At 39.8% G+C, this 26,628-nt stretch overlaps 1 protein-coding gene across 5 annotated transcripts in view; it reads left to right on the top strand.

Annotated features, from left to right (window-relative positions):
- Positions 1–26,628, top strand: part of RNF145 (ring finger protein 145) — a 58,820-nt gene that overhangs the window by 12,147 nt on the left and 20,045 nt on the right. For 2 of the 5 annotated variants that reach the window (XM_075164308.1, XM_075164305.1), the window contains exons 1-5: positions 219–440; positions 8,133–8,222; positions 9,360–9,573; positions 20,221–20,329; positions 26,027–26,118. In XM_075164308.1, the coding sequence (XP_075020409.1) occupies positions 8,211–8,222; positions 9,360–9,573; positions 20,221–20,329; positions 26,027–26,118 (427 nt within the window). In that variant the 5' untranslated portion in view covers positions 219–440; positions 8,133–8,210. Of the gene's footprint in view, positions 1–215; positions 441–8,132; positions 8,223–9,359; positions 9,574–17,360; positions 17,431–20,220; positions 20,330–26,026; positions 26,119–26,628 lie in introns of those variants that run through there. The other 3 variants (XM_075164306.1, XM_075164309.1, XM_075164307.1) reach the window with 3 other exon arrangements.

The raw sequence follows: 26,628 nt of genomic DNA, 5'->3' as shown, positions 1-26,628 counted from the left end.
GCTTTCCACTCAAAAAGCGCGTTCTGCTCTCTCCGACCCGCGCCCCCGGGCACGTTTGCAGCGGAGGGCAGCGCGGGGGCGGAGGAGCCGCTCCGCAGGCACCTCACGCCCCCCGCGCCGCGCCGCGCTGCGCCGCGCCGGCGCAGGCGGGCGCCGGCGGCCCGAGGCGGGCGCGCGGGGCGGTGCTGTGGGCGGGGCGGGCGCATGCGCGGAGCGGGGCGGCGCGCGCGCGCAGGCAGCGGGGCCATGGCCACCCGTCTGTGGGGCCGTAGGGTGTCGGCGCCCTGAGGCGGCGCGGCGCGGCCATGGTGCCTCGAGGAGCCGGTCTGCCGCCGTCGGGCACCGAGCCGCCGCCGTCGCTGTGAGGCGGGGAGGCCCGCCGCGCCACCGGGGAGCAGGAGCAAGAGAAGGAGGCGGCGGCGACGACCCCGCCGGCCCAGGTGATTCCCCACCCGCCGCCTCAGACATGCGCGTGCCCCTCCCCCGCCCCTCGGGGCGTCGCGGGGGGCCGAGGCGCCCCCCGCCCACCCCTCCCGCGCGCCTGCGGGGGCGCGCGCCGCTCGCGCACGCGGGGGCGCACAGCCCGGGGCGCAGCTCCGCGCACCCCGCTGCTCGCACGCGTGTGCGTGTCCGTGTGCGCGCGTTCGTGTGGCGGGGGCTTCCCTGGCCTTTCCTCTGCGCAGCGCCCCCCTCCTCCCCTCCCTCTTCCTCCCCTCCCTCCCCCTTCCCTCCTCTCTCCCCTCCCTCCGCCGGCGCTGGCTTGCAGCGAGCTTCGCAGGGGTTACTAGAGTTCAAAGGCGGCGGGGCCCGCGGAAGGATGCGAGCGGCTTGCTGCAGCGCGGGGGATGGATGCGCGAGTGTCGCCTGGCAGGCGGCGGGCAGGAAATAAGTCGCCGGTTGGGGAGTGTGCTTGGGGGGGGCCGTAGAGTTTGCACGCCCGCATGCATGCATGCCTGCATGCATGCCTACGTGTGCTCGGCCCGGCTGTGGAGCTTGACTCAGGCCCAGAGGATGAGTCGCTGGGTGCTGCAGTCGTGACCGAGGTGCTGGCTTCGCTGTGGAGGTTGCGGTGCTCCCCTCCCTCTCTGGGGTCCGGCTTTACCTCCTGGTTTCCGCAGCCGGCTGTAAATACCCCCTAGCCCTTTTTCTGGTGGCCAGACGCCGCACGCCTTCACGGGTGAGACACAGGGCTGTGGCGTGCGCCTGGGTTCAGGCGGTCAGGTGGGAAGAGGGGAGGCCCGGTTATTCCCTCCTGGAGACGGGCCCTAAAGCATATGGTAATGCTTATGTAAGAAGCAGCCTCTCCGTAGCGTGAAGAACAGGGCTTTTTCTCTCTTTCCTACTTATGTCATGTTAGTCGATTTTCTGAGACCTTCTGTAGTCTTTTAAAATAAGGTTTGTGATGAGAATTTTCAGTTTTTTTCTGTGATCGAGAGTGGTTCTGTGTACTAAGTACACTTGTGACAGATGGCCACTCTTAGAGGGATTCTTATCTTTTGGTTGTGCTATCTTTTTGGGGGTGTGTGTGGGGGTGGTGCATAAATAATGTGACTGGGAGAATAAAGTGAAAAAAGGGTGGGCTTTTTGTTTAACGCACGTAAGTGTCAGTAGAAAAGGGAGAATAGCAGACATTCTTGGCAAAAAACCGCCTTTTGTTTGCCAGTGAGAAAGGAGATTTCAGTAATATGTTTGACTTATAAATGTTAGCCATTTGTGATCTCATTCAAAATACTTTTAAATCTGTAGGTGTTGCTGTATTTGTTTCTTCTGCAATTTTTAGTACACGAGTTTCTGTTAACTTGTTTTGTGGGCTTGGGCTTTGGATACTTTTAATTGAATTTGTATTAGGGGTTTTTTGTGTGTGTAATGCACCCCCAGAGATCAAACTTGGGAGGGGAAGAAGGAAATAATTTTTAATTACTCTCTTTGGTCACTTTTGTTTATAGGTTAGTGAAGATAGATTTAAAAATTGAAAAAATTTTTTTTTAAGGTGAGAACTGTTAAGCTATTGCAGCCTGTAATTTTGATTTATCTGCAACCTTGGCTTATTTTTGCCAGTTATCTTAAATAACGAGCTGCCTGTGCGTGAGAAACTGTATCTTTTTGTTTCTAGTTAGTTTTAATAACTGTGGTAATCAGCTGCTGTTTTTTAAGCTATAATGTCATGAGGGGATTTAATGTTATTAATTCCTAAACTCATTAGCTTTAGGAAATAGTCGTCTTTGTGACCACCATTATGTTGCTTAGAGAGCAACATAAAGCTGCTGCTTGTCCAAAACACAGGATTCACCTTGTTTATATCTGTCTTGGGAGGAACTATTGATGTTAAAGCAACCTAATTGTTACGGAGATACGAACTGAGCAACGTGTGTTGGAAGAAATACCGGGGAATTCCTTCCTTTGGAGATGATGGAAAGAGATTAGTATCTCACTTCAGTTCAGCAGCTGGAGTCCGTGGTGCAGATGCAGAAAGGCACATCATGCCAATAAGATGTGAACAAATGGGTGTGTCGTTGAAAACTGTATAAGCCTGCTTAGTGTTTCGTGTTACACTCTCAAAAACATTCTCTAAGCTGTTTGCTAAACTTAAGTTGGTTTCCTCTTCTTCACACAGACATGTGGATAGCTTCTCTTTCAGTCCTCTGGAACTCTTTATATTTGTGTGGTGATTTACTCTGTGTCCTTTTTTAGCTCCACATACACCTGGCAATGTTTGATGTGGTTATAAAGTGGACAGTTCACTGTAGTTTTGCTTTTTAAGTGAATGTTAATGTCTAGCACCTTCAGTATGATTCAGACATCCATGTGCCAGTTTCCCTGCCTTTACTTTTTTAACATTTCCTTTCATTTTAGAGAAGCCCTGCTGCTTTATAATTAGTTGCATACTTGAAAGGAACATTCAGAAGTGGGTACTTAATCTCGTGGAGTTTTTCTGGAAAATTTTTTTGGTTGCATGTCTTGAGTTTGAACATGTTTTAAAAGGGACTTTTCTAAGTTTTTTCACCATTTATTTGATCTTTTTGTTGCACGAGTCTGGTACTGCAGGAAGTTAAACTGCCTATTTGACAGGCCTGGAAACTGATGCTCTTTATTTACAGGACTCAAATAGCTAAGGCAGCAGCAGCCACGGAAACTTTATCAATATTGACCTAGAGAGGTCTTGAAAGTCTTATTTTATATTTTAACTTCTAACCAGAGAGGTAACTAATTCTTGGCATTGCAGGCTCTATATCTGAAATGGCTCAATGAGCAACTGTGGAGGATGAAATATATTTCATCCTGTCATGTAACTTCATCCTGGTAACACATTTGGGTTGCAGGTTTTTTTGTGAGGTTGATGGGGTACGCCGGCTTTACTTGCGTGGCTGGTCTTCCTGTGATCGCGCTCTCTGAGGTGGGTTGTCACAGACTGCATCATCTTGGGCTGTCATTAATGCTCTCTGTGCAGGTCCTCTGGGTATTCTATCCTCTGCAGAGGCGCTTTGGGATTGCTGCCCAGATTTTCTCAGAATGTGCTGATACAAATGTGGTTAGGCAGGCTTGTAGGTGTAGGCTTGCAAACATGGCTGTGATGGCAAAAAAAAATGCTGAATAACTAGTTAATAAACCAAACCTTGGACTGGCAAGAAACTGTAGAGTCAAAAAGGACCTCAGAGCAGTTCAGTTTGTTGATTCAATCTGGATTTTTTTTCTGAAGATTTTACTTAAAGATATTATTAGTTATATTTTTATTTTAATGAATTGGATTCCTGTCTTTCAGGTGCTTAACTGAACTCAGCAAATCTGTGATCTAAAAAACAAGCAGCCCCTCTTAGTGTGACTGGATTTGAACTGATCGTATGCAGGCAGAGCGCTGATCCTGTAGGAATCCACAGGAAGATTTTGCTGCATACCTGGTGGATTTGTTAACCTTTGTTAACGTGTTAGTCCCTGAGTTCAGTTCCCTGGTCTTACCTGCTCATTATGAAAAATAAAAGACACAGGGTGTTTTACAGGCTGCCTATAAATAATACACTTGCTATATAATTGTGAGTGTACTGGAACTGCTCATAGTGTATCAACGTACTCCAGAAATAAATCTTTAAAGACAACTTTAATTTCACAGCTCTGTGATATGTATCCTTGTTTCCTGAATTGATTTTCTTTTCCCTCATATAAAACTTGCTAGAATTAATGAAAGTTGGAAGTGTAGATTTTTTTTTTCTTCTATACAGTTAACTGTGTCTAGTTGGTTTTGCCCATTTTTAATATGCCTTTAATGTGAATGCATGTTTGCTTATGTCCCTATGAGTAGATAAGAGGTTGACCTGATTTGTTTTGCAGTAAAAGTTGTTTTTCGCAAAGTGTGTTATGTATTTGTTTGGAATGATTAACCTTAGCTGTGCCTCAGTTCACAACTGAATGAGTCTTGGGTGAGTAGGAATTTAAGAATTCATTTGTTTTCTAGGTAGTTCTCCAGTCACACCACCACAGCAGCTTTACAGCAATCCATGTTGTTAGACCAGATGGGGAAAAAAGGAGGAAAAAAAATTGGTTTATTCTTGTTAACTTCTTACATAGCAAGATTGAGTAAGTCTGTCTGCTGACCGACTCTCTCTAAAAACCTTTAAATTGAAGGCTAAATACTCTCTGGTTATTACTTGAAATTACTGAACTACTCTAGTGAACTACAAAAACTGAGTATTATTGGAAATGCTGACTGGATCCTAATGATAGTGTTACTGTACATGTCTGCAATGTTTCACTGCTTTATTAGTACAGTTGATATGCTTACCTAAGTATCTGGCCTTCTCAGCAGAAATTTTTGAGTGCTGTCCTTGTTAGCCAATTTAAATTGTATGGGAGCAAGACATCTTGTGCTTTCCTTGCTGCTGACTGCATAGGAAAGAGCTGTTTTGATGGATCGGTGATTCAGATATTCCCTGGAGTTCTAGTTTTTTTTTTCTCCTACAGACTTACACAGGGAAATTCTTTTCTAAGTGCATATCTGATAAACCTTTTCTTCCTATTCCTTCCCTTTTCTTCTCTTTGTTTTCTCCCTCCCAAACCGATGATATAAAGATCTAAGTCTCTGAAGAATGGAGTTCCTCTGTACTTCAAATTCCTTTCTTTTTGCTCTCAAGAACAGGACAGGCATATAGAAGGAGGAGTTCTGGGGAGTACGTGAATGCAACCCAGGTGATGAGTCTAATTTTAGGTTTTGAACTGCGACACTGAACTTTTCTATAGTTACAGACAGGAGTGGTATATTTTGGTTTGGGTTGTTTTTTTCCCCTCTTCAGGATCTAGCTATCAAAGTTTACCCTATAGGAAAATAAAAGCTTTTCCTGGTGATGTTTTTAGTTTCGGAATGTATCACTGAAAAATAATTTAAAGTGGAAACTAGACTACAGATCAAAGTCTGCTTGTTAATGGAGGTATCCAAAGTAACTAGAATTTCATAGATGTGAGGAACAGAAGTTGAAATTATCTCTTTTGGTTTCTGGTCGATCTTTCCAAGTATTTTAGGTTGTAATCCTGTAGGATAATGAGCATCTTGTTCACAGATGTTAGGCTGAATGTTGCAGGAGCAAGTCTGGTTTTGAAGTTCTGATCCCAGCTGGAATTACTGTATCTTTCTATGGTGATTTTTGATGACAGTAGTATTAGAATAACTCTTAAATTTGCAAATATTCCAGCGTATTTCTATAACCATTAAGTAACTTCATAATTAATGCTTTTCTAAATGTAGAAACTTTACTCTGTTAAAGTAGTTTTGCACCTGCTTGGATAAATGGATGCTGATTTTGTGCGGCTTCTTGTACTGCTTTACCAGTGAATATTTTCTGCCTGTGATGTGATAGATTTGTATTTAAGTTGGTACATAAACAACAGTTACACTGGTTTAAGTGGCATAATTTACAGCTTCAGCTGAAATGGTAAAATTTTGTGTGATGACAAAACCTCAGAAAGAAAATTCTATTAAAGGGAAAATGTGTGTTATCTTTGAGGGTTTTTTTTGAGTTTACTGCTAATCTGTTCAGCTAATAGAATGAGCTGGGTCAGACTTGTGGTTTTGCTAATTGTACTGTTTTCTTTAAAGCTAGCCAGCAATATGCTTTTGACAAAATGGGTATGTCAGGTGAGGGAGTGATTTTTGAAAAGTACTGTGTTGTTAGAAAACAAAAATGTTTCCATGAACATTAATCAGTTATGATGTGAAATCTTTAAAAGGTGGTTTTGGTCAAATAGCACAGCTGTGCTTGCACTCACTTAGTCTGAAGTTCTTCCTAAGACTGTTCTTCTTCTTACCCCGATTTGGAACAGGGAGATGTTTGAAATCATGGGAAAAAATTTTTGAAACGCAAACTAGTGGCTTCCCAGTCCTGTTCTTAAGTCCATTTTTTGGCTATGTACAACAGTGACCTATTTTTTTCCAACGTCTGAGCATCCAGCAACTCTTTTCATCATCATTTATCTAAAGGTTTTAGAGGTTTAATGTTCTGGTGGCTTTTTTGTTTTTGTTTGTTTTTACACCAATCAAAATAATGTATTGTGAGAGCTCTTTACAATATAATGAGCTTAGAGCAATGGACTTTGTTGCTTGCCTGTATTACATTCTGTTAGAACTTGGCAGCAATTACAACTGAGGCTTTATTTAACACATCCGCATTTCTAGCGGAGTTAATTTTAAAGGGTTTCTTATTAGTATTGGTTGCTTTGTCAGTCAGTGACAGAATATGCTGCAGAGTTGCAGTGGCTGCTTCTCATAGCCTATCCATTGCGACATAATGTGGTTTTCAAAGTTTGTTTTGCTTTTGTTTTAACAGGGTTTGAAATTTAGATTGTTTTCTTAGATAATATAAATGCTGCACTTTTCAGTTCTCCTACATTCGCAAGTATGTGTATATGAATTTAGGAGGCAGAATTTTTCAGCTTAATTTGGATGTGCTGAACCTCAATTAATTTTCAGTATCAGGAGAAGTCCATGGAATTCTGCATTTGGAGTAATTAAGAAGAGTGAAAGCTCAAGTGAAAATTTCCTTCTTGTTCTACATGTTTGGTTGTTATTGATGACTGGAGAAGGCTTGACAGTTACAAGAACGTAATTTGAAATCAGGTGCTTGTTGTCACTTTACATGGGTATTTTTACGACAGAGTGAAAACCTTTAAGTCAGTTCCCGCCCACCCCTAAGCCCTGATCTACTTGGAAAAGTAACCTAGCAAAAAACCAGGAGGCAGCTTCATTTAAAAGTTTTGATTAATTTTGCGAATTTGGGAAAACCAAAGATTTTGGAAAATTCCAGGACACTTAAAATGTTTTGATATGAAATATTTAAGCTGTGTGCCGAGCATAGGCTTGTATTTCAGTATGCAGCCTGGCGAAACTGTTTGTATACAATCTGCGTAGCTCCCAACTTTTATTTGTACCATGATATGTTTAAACTCCATCTTTTATTCACACTAAATGTTGAATGCTAATATTCTGTAGTAGCTGCTTGGGCAATGGTTTTGGTTGTTCATTCAAAATATTTGTAGTTTTTTGGCTGACCTTTTAATTTGTTTTGGGAAGCATTGTGAAATGCCAGTATTGTGTGGGATGCCCAATGTAGCGGGGAGGCGCTTCCTGCGCGAGGGGAAGGACGTGCTGTCTTTGGGGTTTGTAGAGCTGTTGCAAGAGCTCTGTAAAAGGTGCCCGCATTTACATAACTTGAAAAGTTAGACTGTGGGCTAGACGATGACTAGCAGCAGCCCTGTAACCTATGGTTTACTGAGCCAAATCTCAGTTTTGATCTGTCCTGACTTCTTGAGCTGAATTAATTTTATGTCATCGTGCCTTGACAAGTGTCAGTGTGGCTTTAGGTGTGCACATGAACAGTTTATGGTAGTATCTTGGCCATGGCAACACAAATAAAACTTCACATGAGGATTGTGTGTGTGTGTCTCCCCATACAAGAAGGAAGGTTTTTTTGGTTTCTGTATATTAGCATCGTTTCATTTCATGCTGTACTTCCATGTTGGCTTGATATTATAAAACTTGCACAACTGCAAAAACTTTTAAAACTTACACAAGGACAATATGAATAAAGTCCTGTAAAACTTCATTTTAAAAGTGCAGTTCCAAGTGCAGATTTTTCTGTTTCTTTGGTCAGGATGCAGTTCTTTCCAATTGTCCCCCAAATAATTGGGATTGGGAGCCTTTTCTTAAATCTGACCTCATCGGGGGACTGATGGTGCTGCAGGTGATTGTTTTTACTTGTTTGAATGGCTGCTTGTGGATGAAAACTTGCTGGATTATCCCCACCTTGGCCTTGAATACTTCAACTGCATTTCTCTAATACAGTGTATATAATTGGTGGCTCACAAATACAGCCTGGGATGAGTGCTGTTCCTAGGGTGGGCAGGTGGCATGTGGTAAAACCAGCACATTTAATTTAAGAACAACTGTCAGTCTCAGCTGAAGGCAGTGCTCTGACAGGATGTGGAAACTGATCCTTTTGCTCTTTAAAATGGTCCTGTTGGTGACTAGATCTCTTTTGAGATGCTGTTGAGGACCAGCATTTTTTTCCTGTTTTAAAAAAAAAAAAAATAGAGCGTCCTTCGTTGTCTTACATCACGCATCTTCTCTGATCGCAAGCCCCAAAATTAAATTACCTTCTAGTACTATGGATTGAGGATATGGTCTTTTGTTTCTATGGTTCCTTGCAGTGAATTACATTAAAATGAGTAGAATAGTTGCATTATTGGTCCTAATTTTCAAAACACACAGCCCTCAAATTCCATAAATATATAAATTCATACAGGTTAATGAATGTCATAAATGATTTTTTAAAAGCTTAGATATTGGAAAATTATTTATTTCAATTTGCATTGAGGAAGTGAATCTAAAATGTTTTAAGAACTCTTTTAGTTGGTGGTTATTTCATTTGAGAGGCACAGAAATAGTGTTACGCTAAGTGGAGGTAGTGTCTGAATTTTGTTGGTGTTTGCTTTCTAAAGCTTATCGTGTTAATGTTTATGTAGTACCGAGTACATCAGGATCTTTTGGCTGGGGTCTTGGATGCTAAATTAGTGCAAATAAGAATGAAGGTTTATTCAGTGCACATCCTTTGACCATTTTTATGTCATTAACCTGCCCCCCTCCCCCCCCCCCCCCCCCCGTTTCCCATTTTAGTATCAGGGTGGAAAAATTGCTAGCAAATTGACATTTATATAGCAAAAATAGAAGCTGTCCTGTCTGGATTTGAATTTAACTCAGTTGATTCATTCAGTCATTTGTGGCCACACAGGAAGCCCCATTCATATGATCACAAAGCCTAATAGCTGTTTGTACAGTGAGATTGATCTGATTACTCTTTTCTGTCTTGTGCTATTTACAGTCTGCTGCCAATTCACAGAAAGGGAAGAGAATGGCTGCAAAGGAGAAGCTGGAGGCAGTATTAAACGTGGCCCTAAGGGTCCCAAGCATCATGCTGTTGGATGTCTTGTACAGATGGGATGTCAGCTCATTCTTCCAGCAGATCCAAAGAAGTAGCCTGCACAACAACCCTCTCTTCCAGTACAAGTACTTGGCCCTCAATATGCATTATGTGGGTAAGTGTACATGTATTCAAGGGAAAACACGACTGTAGTAAATACTGTTTTGCTTACTACAAGAATTTTAAGAATTTGATAATAGCATGATAATATATTGATTACAACAAATAGCATGACAATGTATTCATTACAGTTCTGCTTAAGGGACTGTTTATGTTAGCAGCAAAGAAATCCTGTCTAGGGTCTTCTGCTGAACTTTGTTACTTAGCCTTGATACATAAATAGAGTAAACGTGGTGTCTGGAAACACGATTGATGCCCTGAAAGAATAGCACAGTGACTTTGGCCTGTGTCTGACTGATGAGAAAGCTGCTGTGAAATGCTGTGCAGACAAGAAGTATTGTAACTTGTATCATTGGCATTAAACAATAGACTAGGGAAAAGGTTGCCTACTTTGGACTGTTACCACAGCACCAGCAGGTTACCTTTCACTCCTGCATGGATGTGGCTCTTCAATTTACAGCCTTATGAACTATATGTGAACTGTGAGTGGATTAGAGCAGGTAACAAGTCCTTGTGTTGCAGATAAATGGACAAAATTACTAACACAGCTCAGGGAGCTGAGGTTTGAACCTTGGCCTGCAAGTCTAGCGCTGGAATGCTAGATGTCTGTTTTTAGGAGATGAAAGGATTGGTGTTCTGGGACCTGCTCTCCAAGTGGGTATGTGATTCATCTAGTGATTGCACATGGGATTAATTAGGGATTGGATCCAGGCTGTTGAGGTTGATAGCCAATGATGATCTGCATGAGCACTGCCTAGCTTGGAGAGAAATGGCTAGCATATAATTTTCCCACTCTGCAGTGTTTCTTCCTTGTAGATGGCTTTGGAGGATAAAGATGTACTGCAGTCAGCTAAAGGAAACACCCTTTAGTTAAGTAGAGGACTGTGGTTTTTTGAAGTAGCATGTGCAGGTTTTTAATCTTGACTGCAGAAGTGTTGGCATGTGACTTTTCTTTTTTTAATCTATTAAATGTCTATTGTCTGGAAATTATTTACTGCCATTAAAAACACATGTGGCTTTCTTTATTATGGCTCCACTACACTCATGCTGGGATAGCAATGTACTTTTAGTGCAAAAAGCTGGTGTTACAGTTCTATGCCCTTTTCATATGTTTGTGGGAGAGAGTACTTGTTTGTTGCTGGTGAATGTGTCACAGTACCGTGGTGGCATCTAACTACAGCTGACTTTCTCATGCACTTGTATGCACCCAAGTACCTTTTAGGAGTTAGTTTATCAAATCAGTTTCTAATACAGAACTAACAGTTGTGCAGTAGGCTCTCAAGATGTCAGTGGATAATTTCCAGCAGTGACACAGCCCCTCTTTATAGTCATTTGATAACCTTGTCCTTGCTTAAATACGTTGAGATACACCAATAAAAAGTGCTACAGAGAGGGTAGGTATTGTTACCAAAGTATTTCTCACCTGGATGCTATTTTAGTACTAAACCAGTGGATTCTGACTTTGTGCTCCTCATACAATCACTCAGCAGTTCTTTTACTTTTTGCTTTTACAGTATTGAGTGTCTGTACTTTTAGTGCTCCAACTGGTAGTTGCTGGTGAAGAAGGGCTTCTAAATCATCAAACAAGTTGTTTGTTTTAAAAGATTTTCAGACAGTTTTCAGTGACGAAACTTTGCTAGTACTTTTCAAATAAAGTTGATTTGTTTCAGTTCCTTGGCTGTTGTGGTTTTTTTAAGCTGTGTCAGTGTGAGGCTGGGCTAAATCAATTTGCATGCCTGCACAAGATTTTATATAGATTTAATTGCATTGGTTTACAGTATAACCTTAATTAAAATAACGTATCAAAATATATGAATTGGATTTGTAAGCAAAACAAAGCACTTTTCCACCAGTTTGGGAAATTAAGCTTCTTTGAAGATATGTTGGGGGAAATTAACTGCAAGTGTGTAATTTAAATAACAACTTACCATGGATATGTTTCAACATGCTAATCTGTTTTATTTAGGAAAAAAATCCACTGTTCATATTTGCAGTTAGGAAACACAGTATCAGCAAATGCTGTGGCAGCTTTGCAATATCAAACAATCGCTGAATTTCTTATATAGGCAGTGTAAGATACCGTATCATAGAAGAGCTTCTAGCAGCTTAGGAAATTGGGTGCATCTATCTCGGGCAGGTGCTCAAGGAACGATTTGACTGGAGAACCATAAAAATCAATAAACTCTACTAATCTTGATATAGTGAACCTTTTCCTGGAACTAAGGATCCAAAGTTGGAAATTTGCTCAGAACTGGGGGTTACCAGGAATATCTTTTCTGTTTAAATGCACTCTTTTTCTTCCATCTGTTTGACTTAAAAGTTTGAAAAGCCAATTGGTTTTGATCAAGTGAAGTGGTATTATCTTACAGTGTGATTCATGTTCCAGTTAGCAGTACTGGGAATATAATAAAAGCCTCTAGGATGCAATTTGTCCTTTGATACAGCTTTTCCCTTCCATATATTTTTGTGAAATGGCCCTTATCTGCTTTAGTGAAGGAAAATACTCAGTTCTGATAACCACTCAACCACAAGTTCAACTGCATGAAATTTTAACTAAATATGCATAAAGCAATGCAAACAGCAGAGATAAATTTCTGGTTAGAATTGTTGAATGTAAACAGATTAATTTCATATAGGAAAAATTGCAAAGTGATTGTGTTTATGAACTTTCTGTCAAACGGCACTGTGGTTACTGTTTCGGCAGGCGTAAAAGGCCTGTGAATGGCTTGCAGTAGTCTTCAACGTGCACTTTAGCTCTTGGTATAAAGTTTGTGTTATGTTGCTTTATTTCATGATACTATTTTCCTGCATGTGAATTATCTTCTAGAATCACCATTAAAACTGTGTTTCACTTCTGAAAACTTTCCTAGGTTTGTCAAATGTACTTAAAAAGACAAACATCAAACTTAGTTAAGCAACAATTCAGGAATGTCTCGGGCTGAAAAATTTCTGTTCTCTGTGTGTGTGGAAATTCATACTTGATGGTCACAGGATCTCTCAAGTTTAAAACTTGATTCATCACACCGAATATCTTTCTGGAAGTACTTTTGGTACATCTTACAGGACATTTGCCAGATAATTCATTGAAGACTTAATTTAAAATTACTAGAGATGGTTGGGATTAAAAGGAATTGACCTGTGTACTTGATTTTATTTTTTTTTTTTAGTTTTCCATATCTACTGGATATCTGCAAAAACAGACAAGAATCAGATAAAATGGGATTGCAACCCGAATTCAAGTGCACGTACTAGTGATATTCAACGAGAAATTATATTAAAAATAGTAAAAATTCTTTTGTCCTCTGAAAGGAGTCACATGGAAAGTTTGGTTCTATAATCTGGCTCTGTCATGCCATCCTTTTAAATACAATAAAATATATATATGCATCTATTTTTTTTTTCTTTTATAAGTATTGAAAAATCCTGAACTATAAGCCTTATTTGGAAATGTGACCTGTGAATGAAAGTGCGTTCTGTAGTTCTTCCTGGAGTGTTTAGGAGTATCTTTCAATACGTAGTACTGTCCCAGGACTCTTTCCCAAATATTCCCAGTCATCCTATTTAATTTTTTTTTTTTTTTGCTAACCCATCCAGACAGTCTGGCTGAAGAGTAGCATGTGATAAATTTGTGTGCAGTGTGCTGCTGTATTACCAGGTATAATTCTGACAGTTGATATGTTGTCTGTTACCAGGTATAAGGATCTGAGGGGAAAGAAGCTTAGAAAGCAAACCAACTTTTTTGTCCACAACTGTTAGAGGTATAATGTGGTTTCATTAAGATTTCATTAATGTAATTTGTATTCATGTAATGTAATTTGTATAAATCTAAAGTAGCATCTCCTTCAGGAAAGATATGTGCTAGCTAAAATGGCTTTCTATCTCAAACCTCTATGTAGGGTAGACTAGCACACTCTGCTACTGCCAGACTTCAGTGCTCTGCACTGTAGAGTAGCTCTGAGAAGACAGTCACTTCTTTTTTCATTCTTTTGATGAAGAAGATGGAAACAGTTGAAACCACGTAATTTCCTCCTATGAAGGGCAAAGCAATGCTATTTGTGCTTACTGGTAAGTACTCTGAGCTGGATGGGAAGAGGAGAGTCATGAGCTTAACCTGTAATCATAGTCAGACTTGGAATTTAAGTCACTGTCACGACAGAGGCACAGAATTGCACTAAATACATAGTGTTTTCTTACCTAAGAATAAAAATAAGAACAGTTTTCTGTCTTAAACTGTACTCTCTGTCATTACAAAAAAAAAGAAATTCTTGGGAAAAACGTAAGGAAACTGTTTGAATACTTGGAATAGGTGGAAGGTGCGTCATCTTTCACAACCCTATTTGTAATCACAGTTTCTTGAACTGTGCAGTTATTACTTTAATCGCTTGGCCACATCACTTGCTAGGTGTGAACTACTTGTTATGAATGCTGTCTTTAAAAAGGAGGCTTGAGGGAGAAGAAACCTTCTGAACTTCCTGCCATCCTGTGTTTGCTGATTGCTCTCTACTTTGGTCTGCTCACTTTTCTTTAAGCTCTTCTGCATTAATTAGAAGATCTTTTATTTGGATTGCTTTTTTGTGGTGGTTTTTCTCTTAAGAGGAAAGATATAGTACTCTGACACAAACACAGTAAAAAGTGTCCAGTGACGCTTCGATGTGAGAAGAAAGAAGCAGTTGGTTCATTCCAGAAGGAAATTTCCCAAAATTGTAAGAAGAGGATGCATGACTAAATGTGTAAATGCACTTAATGCATACAAAGACAAAGTGCTGCTCAGATTCAGCATCTCTGGGTCTGCTGTCCCATGTCTTCTGTCTCCCTCCTGCCAGCAGCACTTAGGTAAATGGGTAGTAGAACTATTTTCTGAGTGTTACTATTTTAAACTGTACTATTTTTAACCAAATGCAATTTTATGACTTGGACTTGGCTTTATTTCTTAAAAAAATTACTTGCTATGTCTTCATATTGTCTTCTTGGGTAAAATGCAGTGTATGCTGCAGTTGGTGCACATGGAAGAGGGTAGAGAGTATTCCATGCTCAAAATAGAGCATACCCTTTTTTCTCTTTCCAACTCTAGAGACTGCTGATTCCTATACTGCTTCAATAGTGTCATAGGCTTTTACTAAGCAGCTTTCTCAGCATACGTATACTTTTAGGTAATTTTTCTGTGTAAAGCTGGTATCTCTTTTTGGCAACCTGAATCACTTTTTATTTAAAAAAAAAAAAGCCAATAGCAGCTTGCTTGAAAGAAGATGTTTAAAATTTTGAGGTTTGCATGACTCAGAGTACCAGTCTTATGACAACATACCAATCTGTGTTCATAATTTAGAATACATTGTGACTGTTTATATTTTTACAGTTCAACTTCTGTGCTCTTTTCCAGTATTCTTCAGGTTCTCCATAATTGTAATTAGTCCCAGAACTCTGATCATTAGGTATACTGTATTATAGAAACAGCCTCTGAATCATACGGCAGAACTAGAATCAAAAGTCCATTTTATTTGTTCAGACAACACTGCAAATCTCTGTAAGGAACTCAGTTCTTGGATTATTTATACTTAAAGTGCCAGTCAAGGGTTAGGCTGAAATGAAATGACCAACTCAGTGAGTGCGCTGATCCTACGTTGTGTCGGGAGAGACAGGAGTTTTGATGGTATTCTGCTGCTCACAGCTTGCTGCCTCACAGCAAGTTGCTTTGCAAGTCATTGTAAGATGAGCCCTTTACCCTCAGAGGATATGGGGGAGTGGGAAGTTAGGGCCCCCCAAATTAATTTCCTGGTAAAATCCGAGCAATTGTACTATTACTTTCTGTCACTCAAAGATTTGAATTCCTCACATTGTAGTATCCAACATAAACAGCTGCTTTTCTTTTGGGGGCAGTGTTTCCTTGGCAAGCCTCTGCAGAAGCAGTATCCAAGAAATGGTGTGGTTTTATTAAGAAATGTTATGAACTCTTTTTCATGTGCAAAGTTCTCATTTTTAGACTAAACCTGCAGGAAACTTTGAGTAATAATGTGAAGTGGACACGAGGGATCTGTAATCATGCAAATGAGCACTAAAATGTTTCATAAAGAGGATAGGTTGCAACTTTGATCATGCTCCAGAAGCCTCTGTTGTATGCAGCATGTCAATAAAACTCAGACACCTGAGTCGGCAAAGAGGTAATACAGGGTGAGAGAAGCTGGGAAGCACCTTGGTGATACACAAATAGAGAGAGATTGCTGAAAGGCAATCTGTGAGCTGCTGCTTACTGTAACAATGAGCATTGCACAGTGAGAGGTTTTCATCTAGCTGAATCAACAAGTTGTAAATGAGGTCATGAGCTAGTTAATACATGTGTTCTCGTCTAGCAATGTTTAACTTAGCTTTTCTGCTTGTTATTGGTTTCACAGTTTATTTTCTCCAATGTGGCCTAAATCTGTACCGTCTTGCATGACAGGCAGTGGAAGTTCTCTGCTTCCTTGTGCTCCTGAATAAGTACTGAGGAGTGGGTCTCTGTATTTGTAAGGTTGGCAGAATGGGGCTTCTGTAGAGCTTCTTATAGCTGGAAGCCTAAGGGTGCGATTCTGTTTCTTGGCGGCCTAGCCCTAGGGCACTACTACTGTATTCAGGAAAGAACTTATTCTCTCTTGTCTTTATCTTTTTTTTTTTAACGTGTGTTAGAACGGTTTCTTTACCAGGGCAGGAATTGGGCTTCACTGACCCTGCTGCTTACACTTAAACAGAAATGTACTTGGTGAGTTAAAAGGGACAATACACCAAGTCCCAAGAGTGACAATAGCACGCATGGCCTAAATCAAGGGAGAGGAGCGCTCGTTGCAGATAGCAGAGCTCAGAAAGCTTTGGATGGAAGTGGGCGTTAGTTACTGTTAACCCGTGACTAAAGGTTACCCAGTAAGATCACTGTTTCTCAAACTATAAATCCTTGTGTGTGGAGAATCTCTCCAAAGGGATATATGTTCTCAACATCATGTTTTCTTCTGACAGAGGAGGTGCAAGTGAAAACAGAATGTAATGATTTAGATGAGAAAGCTGCTGTGGGAGATTTCATTTCCTGGTCCTTTGTTTTGAAGTAGAATCTCGTTTACGCCATATATTAATTACATCATTTGTTGGGGCAAGAACAAAGGGAATAGAATATTGCTGCTAGTATGTCTGAATTTGAGCTTGTCTTCCTTTTCTTCTGCAATGAGAAAATTTGGTAATTAATTATTTGCCTTTTTTTTTTGGCAGAAGCGTTGTTGATAAAAACGAGGTTGGTACCACTTTGGGAATAGGGCCACTGCAGCAAAACCACAGATATTGCAGTATGAAGTGTGTCAAAATCTCTCTCTTATCAAGTCACAAGAGGGAATTGTAAATAAGAATGAAAGGGAACGACTTTAAATGTCTCTCACTCTCCCCCTCTTCAAAATCTAACAATTAGAGCAAACGGCTGCTTCAAAGCGAACATTTAAATTCCAGCCCATACTTATGAGCGGTGGAGTTCATTGCTCAAGCTTCTGCAGTAACCTTGGCTGTCTTGTGCTGCTTCCCTGTGCAGTGTTACAAGCATCTGTGCTGTTTGGAAGCCCTCTGTTTAAAAGGCACAGATGTGATAGTAATCCTCTCATCTTTTGATTTGTATTTGGACATTGTTTTCACTCATTCAATGTATCCTGCTATTATTTTAGTTAAAGTTGTGATCATGTAGAGAAGAACGAACTTTAGTCGCTTCTAAAATACTCCTATGTAACATGGCTATGTTGGAGTGCAATTACTGCCCTCTAAAATGTCTTCCTTTTACAGAAATTATCCTAGCACCGCTCAAGTACATCATCATGTGGCCAAGGAGCAGACTTTCATGTGATAGAATAAGGTAAAGAAGATGGCAGAGCTTAAATGCAGATACAGTAAACAGGTATTCTTAGGCTATTTATAGAGTAATAGAGGAATAAAAGACTGCATAATAAACTCCATTTAGTTCTCCACCTGAAGGTGCGTCATGGGCAACAGTGAGAAGGAAGGGTTTAGAGATTCGACTCAAGTGATGGAATGATACATAGTTGTGCCACGTGGGTTGTTCCGCAGAGAGAATTGTCCCTAACTTAGCAATCAAGGGAAGGTGGTGAATACAGCAGAGACGAGGTGTTAAGAATGTCTGCAGATGGTGTGAGAGCTGCTGGAGCTGGCTCATGATGCTGTGGTGTGGTGCAAACTAAATGTCTTCATGGAGATTCTGCTGAGGGATTCCTGCTCTTGTCATTTGTGTATTTGGTAGAAGGAAGGTCGTGAGCAGAGAAGATGAATTCCATAAAATACAGGTGTTTGCTAAGAAAACTGCAATGTAAAACATCTGCTGTGTTGTATTAACTAGAAGCATGTTATTCTGTATAAAACGGTTGCTAGAAGGAAACTGTTGTCGTGCTGGGTTTCAGGCCCTTTCAAAAGTTCGAAATAAACATCATAGAATCATAGAATGGTTTGAGTTGGAAGGGACCTTTAAAGGTCATCTAGTGCAACCCCCCTGCAGTGAGCAGGGACATCTTCAACTAGATCAGGTTGCTCAGAGCCCCGTCCAACCTGACCTTGAATGTTGCCAGGGATTGGGCATCTACCACCTCTCTGGGCAACCTGTGCCAGTGTTTCACCACCCTCACTGTGAAAAATTTCTTCCTTATATCTAGTCTGAATCTACCATCTTTTAGTTTAAAGCCATTACCCCTTGTCCTATCGCTGCCGGCCCTATTAAAAAGTCTGTCCCCATCTTTCTTATAAGCCCCCTTTAAGTACTGAAAGGCTGCAGTAAGGTCTGCCTGGAGCCCTCTCTTCTCCAGGCTAAAGAACCCTAACTCTCAGCCTTTCCTCATAGGAGAGGTGTTGCGTCCCTCTCATCGTTTTTGTAAATGATCAAATGGATACTGTACAGAAACTAGTGATGGTGACTTGTATGATACTTCATTTTAACCAAAACTTCATTTTAATCAAAGAAACTATCCATTATTTCAGCTTTTGAAAAAGCACATCCTCAGAGGAATGTGCAACTTGTCACACCTACTTTATGAAAGTACTTGAAAAATTATCTTTAATGTTAAATTTGTAAATTGTATATTTGTATTTTAGAAAAGGTAAGTAAATAGGCTTTGTCTGTCTATCATCCCTCCTATCATCTATCATATCTGTATTGATCTTTGCTTGGCATACTGTGGGTCTGATGCCTTTTCTAGGAGCATGTTGCAAGTTACCTTCTTGAAGACCTAACTATTGGTAGAATTTTACAGAGATGGCTTATTGAAGGTGGCAGGTACTAAGTAGCCTTGAAATGCTTCTACATAAATACCGACTGACTCTGAAATGGTATCTTTTTAAAATATTGGAACATACTGTGTTCCCAAGCTGTTTTATAGTAGTTGGTTGTCCCACTACTTATGAGTGCGTAGTCTAGAGTTACATTATTTTCTTCAGTATTTTTAAAAAGCTCAAAGTATAAATTAACTCAGTTAAAAAGGCTGTGCCCAGTATTGCTGAATAGATGGATGAAACTTTAAATATAACATGACTAGTATAGCTGTAAGTATCAGGATAAGTTCTTCTATAGTGTTTTGTTCTTAGCTGCAGGGAAGTTGTTAGCTGTTGCTGGGTTTTTTTCCTAAATGGATTGCAGTGCCAAGCACTTAAGGTGACCTTCAGAAAGAGCATGAGTGCACTGCATTGTGATGGAGAGCTTGGAAATAAAGATTAGTAAGGGCACCATGTGCTGGGTTTTTGACCTGCAGAGTCTGTCTGGGAAGGAGAAGAGGATGGGCATGTACCACCCAGTTGTGAAATGGACTTCAAAGTACTGCTTTATTTAAGTATCCTAATGAGAGCAGGTGTGAAAAAAAGGATCAGTGTTCTGCTTGTTGGAGAGGCTGCTGAGCAGCCAGGCTGTGTTCTTGAAGAGTAAAGCTGTATCTGCATCGGATCTTTTTCCACAGGCTTACTAAATGCTAACAAGAAGTAAAAGAACTGCTGTTGTAAATGCCTACAAATCCTAGGCTGTGCCAAGTCTTGGCCTTGATTTATGCAACACTGATAGCTTGAATGTGCTTTAATATTGCTAGTATGGAGAACAGCCTGTGTGTCCCCATCTCAAATTATGGGCATGCAAAGTATATTTAAACCATGAAGATATAGTGGAAGAATTCAAATGTGTAATGCTAATCAGCATCGAAAGGTGTTCTGTGTGTCCTTTGCTTGAAGAAAAGGATTTTTTATGTCAATTGACTTGAGTTTGTTGGATGGATAGGCTTTCTTCCCTGTGACACTGAAACTTGCTTTCACTTGGAAGAAGAGGGAGATCTAGGCCTGTTTTCCCTTTGTTACGTAGGTTATGTTAATTAAGTCTTGTTAAAATACTGTGGATCAAGTCCACTTCTAGACATCTAGGTATAATCTTACAGAAGCTGATAGAGCTATTTCTATTCATGGGGAAAAAAAAAAGAAAAAGTGGCAGGTTTTTTGCGTGCTTTGTGTTTTGATGAGAGGAAAATATAGGTACGTGAACTTTAAAACCAAATGAAAACAAGGTGGTTAAAGAGATCTGAAAAACTTGAATGTTAATGCATATTAAGAAATTTGGGATTAGGTGGTGTTTTTTTGAAATTTCAATCTCTGCTTTTTGTTACAGGTTACATCTTAAGTGTTGTGCTCTTAACTTTACCAAGGCAACACCTGGTTCAGCTTTATCTGTACTTTTTGACCGCACTGCTGCTTTATGCGGGGCACCAAATTTCCAGGTAAGAATAAATGGATTAATTTTGTTAGCTTGGTTTGGGAATTAGCAAAATGACTGATATTTAGTTAATATCTTGTATAAATGGGATAGGTCTGGTTTTGTGGAGGCCTTTTTTCTATGCCAGACACCTAAATATATCGTGCTGGTTTTTGTCTTGAAAAAGTTTACAGAATTAAATATGCAGTCAGGTAATTCTGGTGTATTTTCTTTGGCTTAAAAGGAATTTAGAGCTACGTTTCTGTAGAGTGTAATGTCCATTAATCTGAGGAGAGAAAACACCACAAGACTGAATGTGGCCTCTGATGTAGTAATCTGAGTTATTAAATGGCTCGGCTAACATGCTTTCAACACTGGAGCATTCTACAAAGTAGACAGGACATTACTTTTAGGTTCCTGGTACCTACATTGAGAGAGAAAATAGAGATATGAAGATGGTAAAAGTAAAGTAGTAGTGGAATTTATTCTTAAATTCATCTTTCTTTATGTAATATATTTTACAATGAAAAGAAAAAGAAAGGCATTTTGGATCTAAAACGCAAAGCAAGAGGCTGAAGAACTCTTGAGTCGGACGAGTCAGAGTCGATCATCTTCGTTTGTTTGGCTCTAGCTAAATCTGTTGAAAGCCGATGTAAACTGTCATACCAAAAAGAAGTTTAATTGGAACCAAAGAGAGTGCCATCACATTAATGGCTTTACATAGGAAGTTTTGAAAATATGGACTTGAGCCTGATTTATTTTGGTGCCTGCTGATGGGAAACATTTGAGAATGTGCTTTTGATTGATTTAAGTGAAGTAATAGGTTTGTTATTTCTGCATCAAAATTGTTGTTCTAAAGCATGTGCTGGAATATCTCTTGCTTGCTATGTTGCAGTTCAGGGGAGTGTTAATGAAGGTTTTGTGGTGACTTGACATGTCGCTGTTGTGGCTGTCAGAGTTGCAGTTAATGATTTCCTGAATGGATGAGGGTGCAAGAGGGGAATTACGGCCTCTTATTGCCTGGGTGGGAAGGAAAGTGGGTTTTTTATCATCCTCAGGGGAGTCCTGAGTTTTATAGATACAGTTTGTGGGTGTTTCTTATAGGGTTGAAGGCTTATTTATTAGAAAAGAGAAACCTAAACATTATTTAAGAACTTGTGTTGAAATGAAAATTAAACTATAAAGTACAAATACCCATCAGCTACAGGGCTTTGGTCCAGAACATTTACAGCTAGAGATCTTTATGCCATTCTGGGATCTTTAAATTTTTTAAAAGAGAGACGGTATGGATTTTAGTTGATACATTAAGGGATAGCACTATGTTTGATTTTAATACCTTTTTTGTTTGTGTTTCTATGTAATGTGAATTGTGACTTCTATTGCTTTGTGAGGTTTGAGACTTTACAGGCTTCACTGAAACATATTAGATAACTATTGCTTGGACTGTTCGGCGTATTTGTACTAAGCTTTCTCTATTTGGTACTTCTGGAGTGAGTTAATAAAGTCTTTAATTAAATCTTGCATCAGCTGGCACAAAAAAAATATATTTAATTAAAAGATGTCTTGGATTCAAATAGTCCAGCAGTATTCCCTAGCTATTTTGCAAAGCAAATGTAGTTGCTAACACTTTTTAGTGAGCTTACCCATTCCCTAGATATAAGACTGAGTTGGTTTGGAAGGAAGCACTGTGCAAGGGGTTCTCAGCGGCAGCCTTTATATAATGTGGGGAGTGACACTTGCATTAGCTTTTCAGAAGAATTTTTGAATCCCATTAGTTTTCATATTGAAAATAGTAATGCACAAATATAATGTTAGTGGAGCTATTCCTTTTATTGCCAAAGCTATCCAGTTCCAGCTGATGTTTCTATTTAGCACACTGGTCATAACAAGACATACAGTTGTCACATGTGCAAACTGTTCCTGAGTGGTTTTCTGTTAATAATTCTGCTTAGAGCTGAAAACTTCCGGTGAATTGCTCACATGCACTACCAGTTGGAATGCTATTTAAGAGAGATGAAGAGGTCTCATATTGAGGCCAGCTTGGTTAATGCAAATTATAGAACAAGACCAGAATCAGCTGGCACTTGTGACTCTGCAGTGTCCTGGAAATTCTGAGCTGTTGAAAGACTTCAGCTTTGAGTGGTTTTTTTTCCACCCCAGAAATAGCTTGCAGTTCAGCTGCAAGTCTGGGAATAAGATCTGAATTTTATAGTTAAGCTCTGACTTCAGACTTCCAAGTCTATGTGACCTTGACAAGTCCCCTAACTTCTTAAGTGTTTCCTTATCTGCAAGACTGAGAATTACCTTAATGTGTAAAGATTGATTCATGTTTGTGAACACTTGGGAGAGTCCAAAGAAGATGCTTCATTTGTATGTAGCATGTTAACCTGGCCATTTGGGTGGAGATAGTACACCATCTGTTTATGGAAAAAGGACAAGTCAGCTTTAAAAAACAAAATCCTGCTGCTCCTGACAAGGAAAATGGATGCCGATTTTATTTTATATGTAGCTGCACAAATGTCTTGCTTAAAAGGATCACATTTCTTTTCCCTATTTCCAGCAATAAAACTTGGGAAAATAAATGATGCAGTTATGCAGAAAAGAAATTATGCAATTAAACACACTGTTAATGCTAAAAAATTGAAACTACATCATTATCTTATTTCATGTTTTGCAGTTTTGTTATGATTGTATTCCAAGTGTTGAGCCTCGCAGAGCTTAGAATGAGAATATGGGTGGGAACAAGAGACTGAATTGTTTCTTATGGATAATCTTAAAATACACTTAATTTTAAGGTTGTCTGTAGACATTTAAAACCTATGAGAGTGTGTGTTTGATGTTGATGGCAGAGATTAATCAGCCGAAGTAAATGTCAGCAATATGAGTCAATTAGGTCAGATAACCACTGTGCCTTATGTCAGTCAATTACAAAGCACATTTTTAATAACAGAAGACCTTTCTGCATTTTCAGTAAATCGTCATGTGTGAAGCACTGTATCTCTTTACCCTTTTAGAGCAATGTTAGGCATGGCTGTCTGTGAGTATATGTTCACAGTCCCGCAGTTTGATTAAATGAGGCTGGAAATGCGTCTACAGAATGAACAGCAGGCAATCTGATCTAAGCTTTATTCTTATATCCTAATTTTCTAGAGTAATAATGTAGTTTCAGTCATTTCATTAACTAGTAAATAATGATTTTAGCATTCTTGTGTTCTTACATTGCTGCAGTAAAGTGAACAATTCTCAAATGTAAAAGCTGCAGCTTAATACAGCTTTAATTGATCAAAATTGAGTGCAGGCGCTTGCTCTTCTCAGCATCTTGTATGGCAGTGCAGCTGTTCAAGGCATCTTCTGATTGCTGTCTGTGCCAAAAGATCCTTGTGTTTGTACTGGTAATAAGAGAATCATTGCTTTGACTTTCCTTATTCAGACATCATCTACAAATACTGTTTAAAGAATTTAGGAGATCTTAAAACGTTGCTTCTCCAAGCTGGTAGGTCTAAAACTCAATTAATGAGAGTTACTTAAAGAATTAAGCCAAGTACAGACCTCTGTGCAGATGACTGAATCAGATAGACAATGGCAAGAAATGTAGCTTGAAGGAATTTGGGTCATCTCCAGGCATGTTCCTGGTGTTGAAGAAGCAACTGTAAGTCCAGCTTTGTTGGTATGTCTTAGCTAAGTTGTGTAAGGTCATCTTGCTACAGCTGGTGTCCTGGATGATTTTGTAACCTGTTCCCTAACAGATACCGAAGAAACTTCCAGCAGTTTAGAAATAGCCAGTGTTTTCACCCTAAATTTGAGGATGGAACATGATATTACTAATACAAAAAGCCATCTTCAGCATGTTGGAAATGGTGTTATTTTTTCCTCCCTTTGTAACTCTGATGGACTGTCCTGTTTGTGTTGCTAATGCTTTCAGAAAGTGCTTTCTGCAGGTTCATATGAAATAAATAAAAGAAAAAAACCCAACTTTGTCCCAAAGATTACATCTGTATGGATGTTGGAAGGTAGAAAAAAACCCTTGTGCTTAGCTATACCTTGATAACAAGGGGGAAAGTTCTACCTACAATCAGTCATCTTAGGTGCCTTTTCAATCCTCATGTGTTTTTAATTGTAGGTTACAGCCTAAAGAACCCATTTCAACATACCTCACATATACTATGACACTTGAAAAGCTGCAGTGAGTAGGCAGGGTTGTCAGCTATGAAGAACAGGCTTTGAAGTGTTTGTTTTAGTACTTTGAGATTTATGTCTTGAATTCCAGAGATTTTTTGCAAATGAAAATGTGAATACATTGGGGTAGCAAGCTAATACTAGAAGAAGGGTATATTTCCACGTTTCTGGGGAGAAGTGCATGCTTCCAGTAGCACTGAGTTGCATATTTTTCTGCACTGAAATAAAAAAAGCAATTCTTGTATTGGTTGTGGTTTCCAGTACTGTTTGCCTTGCTTTGATTGCATCTGTTCCCAGCAAGTGTGGCTTGCCTCACTGGTATAAATAAGTATGTAATAAATGAAGTGCCATGCCCCTTGAGCAAACAGACTCTGCTAGCTCTATGCGGGGTCAGATCAAGTGTGTCTGTCTGGCATTCCCGCGACGTGATGCAGCTAGACATGAATGACTGGACAGCATCAGCCAGATACAAGCACAGGCTTAGTTGTGCTGCTGGTGGCAGAGTTGGTAGTGTCATAATAAGGGTGGAGCAGCAGCTGTTCTGGGAGTGGAGAAGGAAGGGGTCGCAGGGCAAGGCAGAAAAAGGGGCTGGAGGTCTGGATGCAAAGGATCATGAGTATTGCCTGCTATCTCATGGCAGGGGATTAAGGAGCCACTGGAGAATTATTGCTGTGCTGTTCCAGGATTGCCTTCTGAAAGTGCAAAATGCTTGCTCTTAGTGTGAAGTTCCTATTTGAATTATATTGCTGTTACATATGTTAGCCTGCTTGAAAGCAGAGCTGATGGATGATCACCAACAGCAGAAAAATGCCCAGTTTTCTCACATTCTTATCTTTTTCTTTGGTTGCCTGAGCCCACCCTCCTAGCCAGCGTTTTCTGAGAGAAATTACAAATATCCTGTCAGATTATCAGACTATTTCACTGTATTTGTCAATAGCAATCTATCAGTTTGAGGGTATCCGGTTGGTCCCCCAAGTTTCCCAGGATAGAGCTAAAATTTTAAATCATGTTGGATAAAAGGATTATGAAGCAACTCTGTTCCTGTCTCGAGTTCATGACTGTCACTTTTCCTTCATACCTATTTTTAAATTCAATGCAGAGATTGTTAGATGCAAAATACTATAACCATTAAATTGGTAAACCTCTCTGTCAAGCTTTCAAATTTTTTTCACATGGAGCTGGTGGGAAAAGAAATTATTATGGGGAAGAAGAACACTTAATAAGGATACTTAAAAATGGAATGGTGCTTAAGAGGCTTTGTCAATACGCAGTTTCAGGCCACGCTCTGAAGAACAGCTTGGATGTCCCAAAGGATTTTTGCAGCTATGCCAGTGAGTCTAATTACAGATAATACTTTTTTCTCTTAAGTCATGCCTCAGTTAGATCCTTACATCAGTGAGGCTGCTGTAACAGTAGTGTTAATACTGCTTTTTGTAATTTAGTTAATTGACTGTGACATACACTGAAGTTACGTATGTGTGGAATGAATAAATTGCTTCTTGTCTGATCAGATGGATCTTAATAATTTGTGGGTTTATTTTTTTAGGGATTATGTAAGGAGTGAATTGGAATCAGGATATGAAGGGCCAATGTACTTGGAACCTCTCTCGATGAATCGCTTCATGACTGCTTTAGTAGGTAAGTGCTTTAAATATTTGTGATGCAGGAGAGAGCTCTGCCTTATTCTCTTCATTGAAACCTATGCACCTCTTGGTTTCAATTTTTTCTTATCGCTTTTAGTAGCTGTGATTCTTGTTAATATGCAAGAGGCAGGGGAGGCTAGGTGTATCCTGCCTGGCTTTTTCTATGCTACTGATTTACCAATACTCTTGTACTTGCAGCTTTGAAGTATTTTCTAGATCTGTTTGTCATGCTCTGCCCCTATGTTCTTCTCAGACTCGCAATCTGATTCAGAAGGACTGGATTGTCTATAATAATCTTTAGGTGGAAAGTACTGTAGAAATTTCAATAGTAACGTGTATTTGTAGTGCTTTTGTCAATGAGTGTGGTGTGTAAGTATTTATTCTTTATTGGCCTTATAGATGAACGCTATCATTCTCTTACAAAAAACTGGTGAAATAGATTTGTGGGTGTGTGCACGGGGCTACAGGCTGCTTTTTTTTTAAAGGAGTCCCAGGGATATGTCTA

This window comes from Calonectris borealis, chromosome 15 (genome assembly GCF_964195595.1).
Source record: "Calonectris borealis chromosome 15, bCalBor7.hap1.2, whole genome shotgun sequence".
Lineage (NCBI taxonomy): Eukaryota > Metazoa > Chordata > Aves > Procellariiformes > Procellariidae > Calonectris > Calonectris borealis.
The sequence above is the reverse complement of the archived record's forward strand: the minus strand, read 5'-3'. Positions and strand labels throughout refer to the sequence as shown.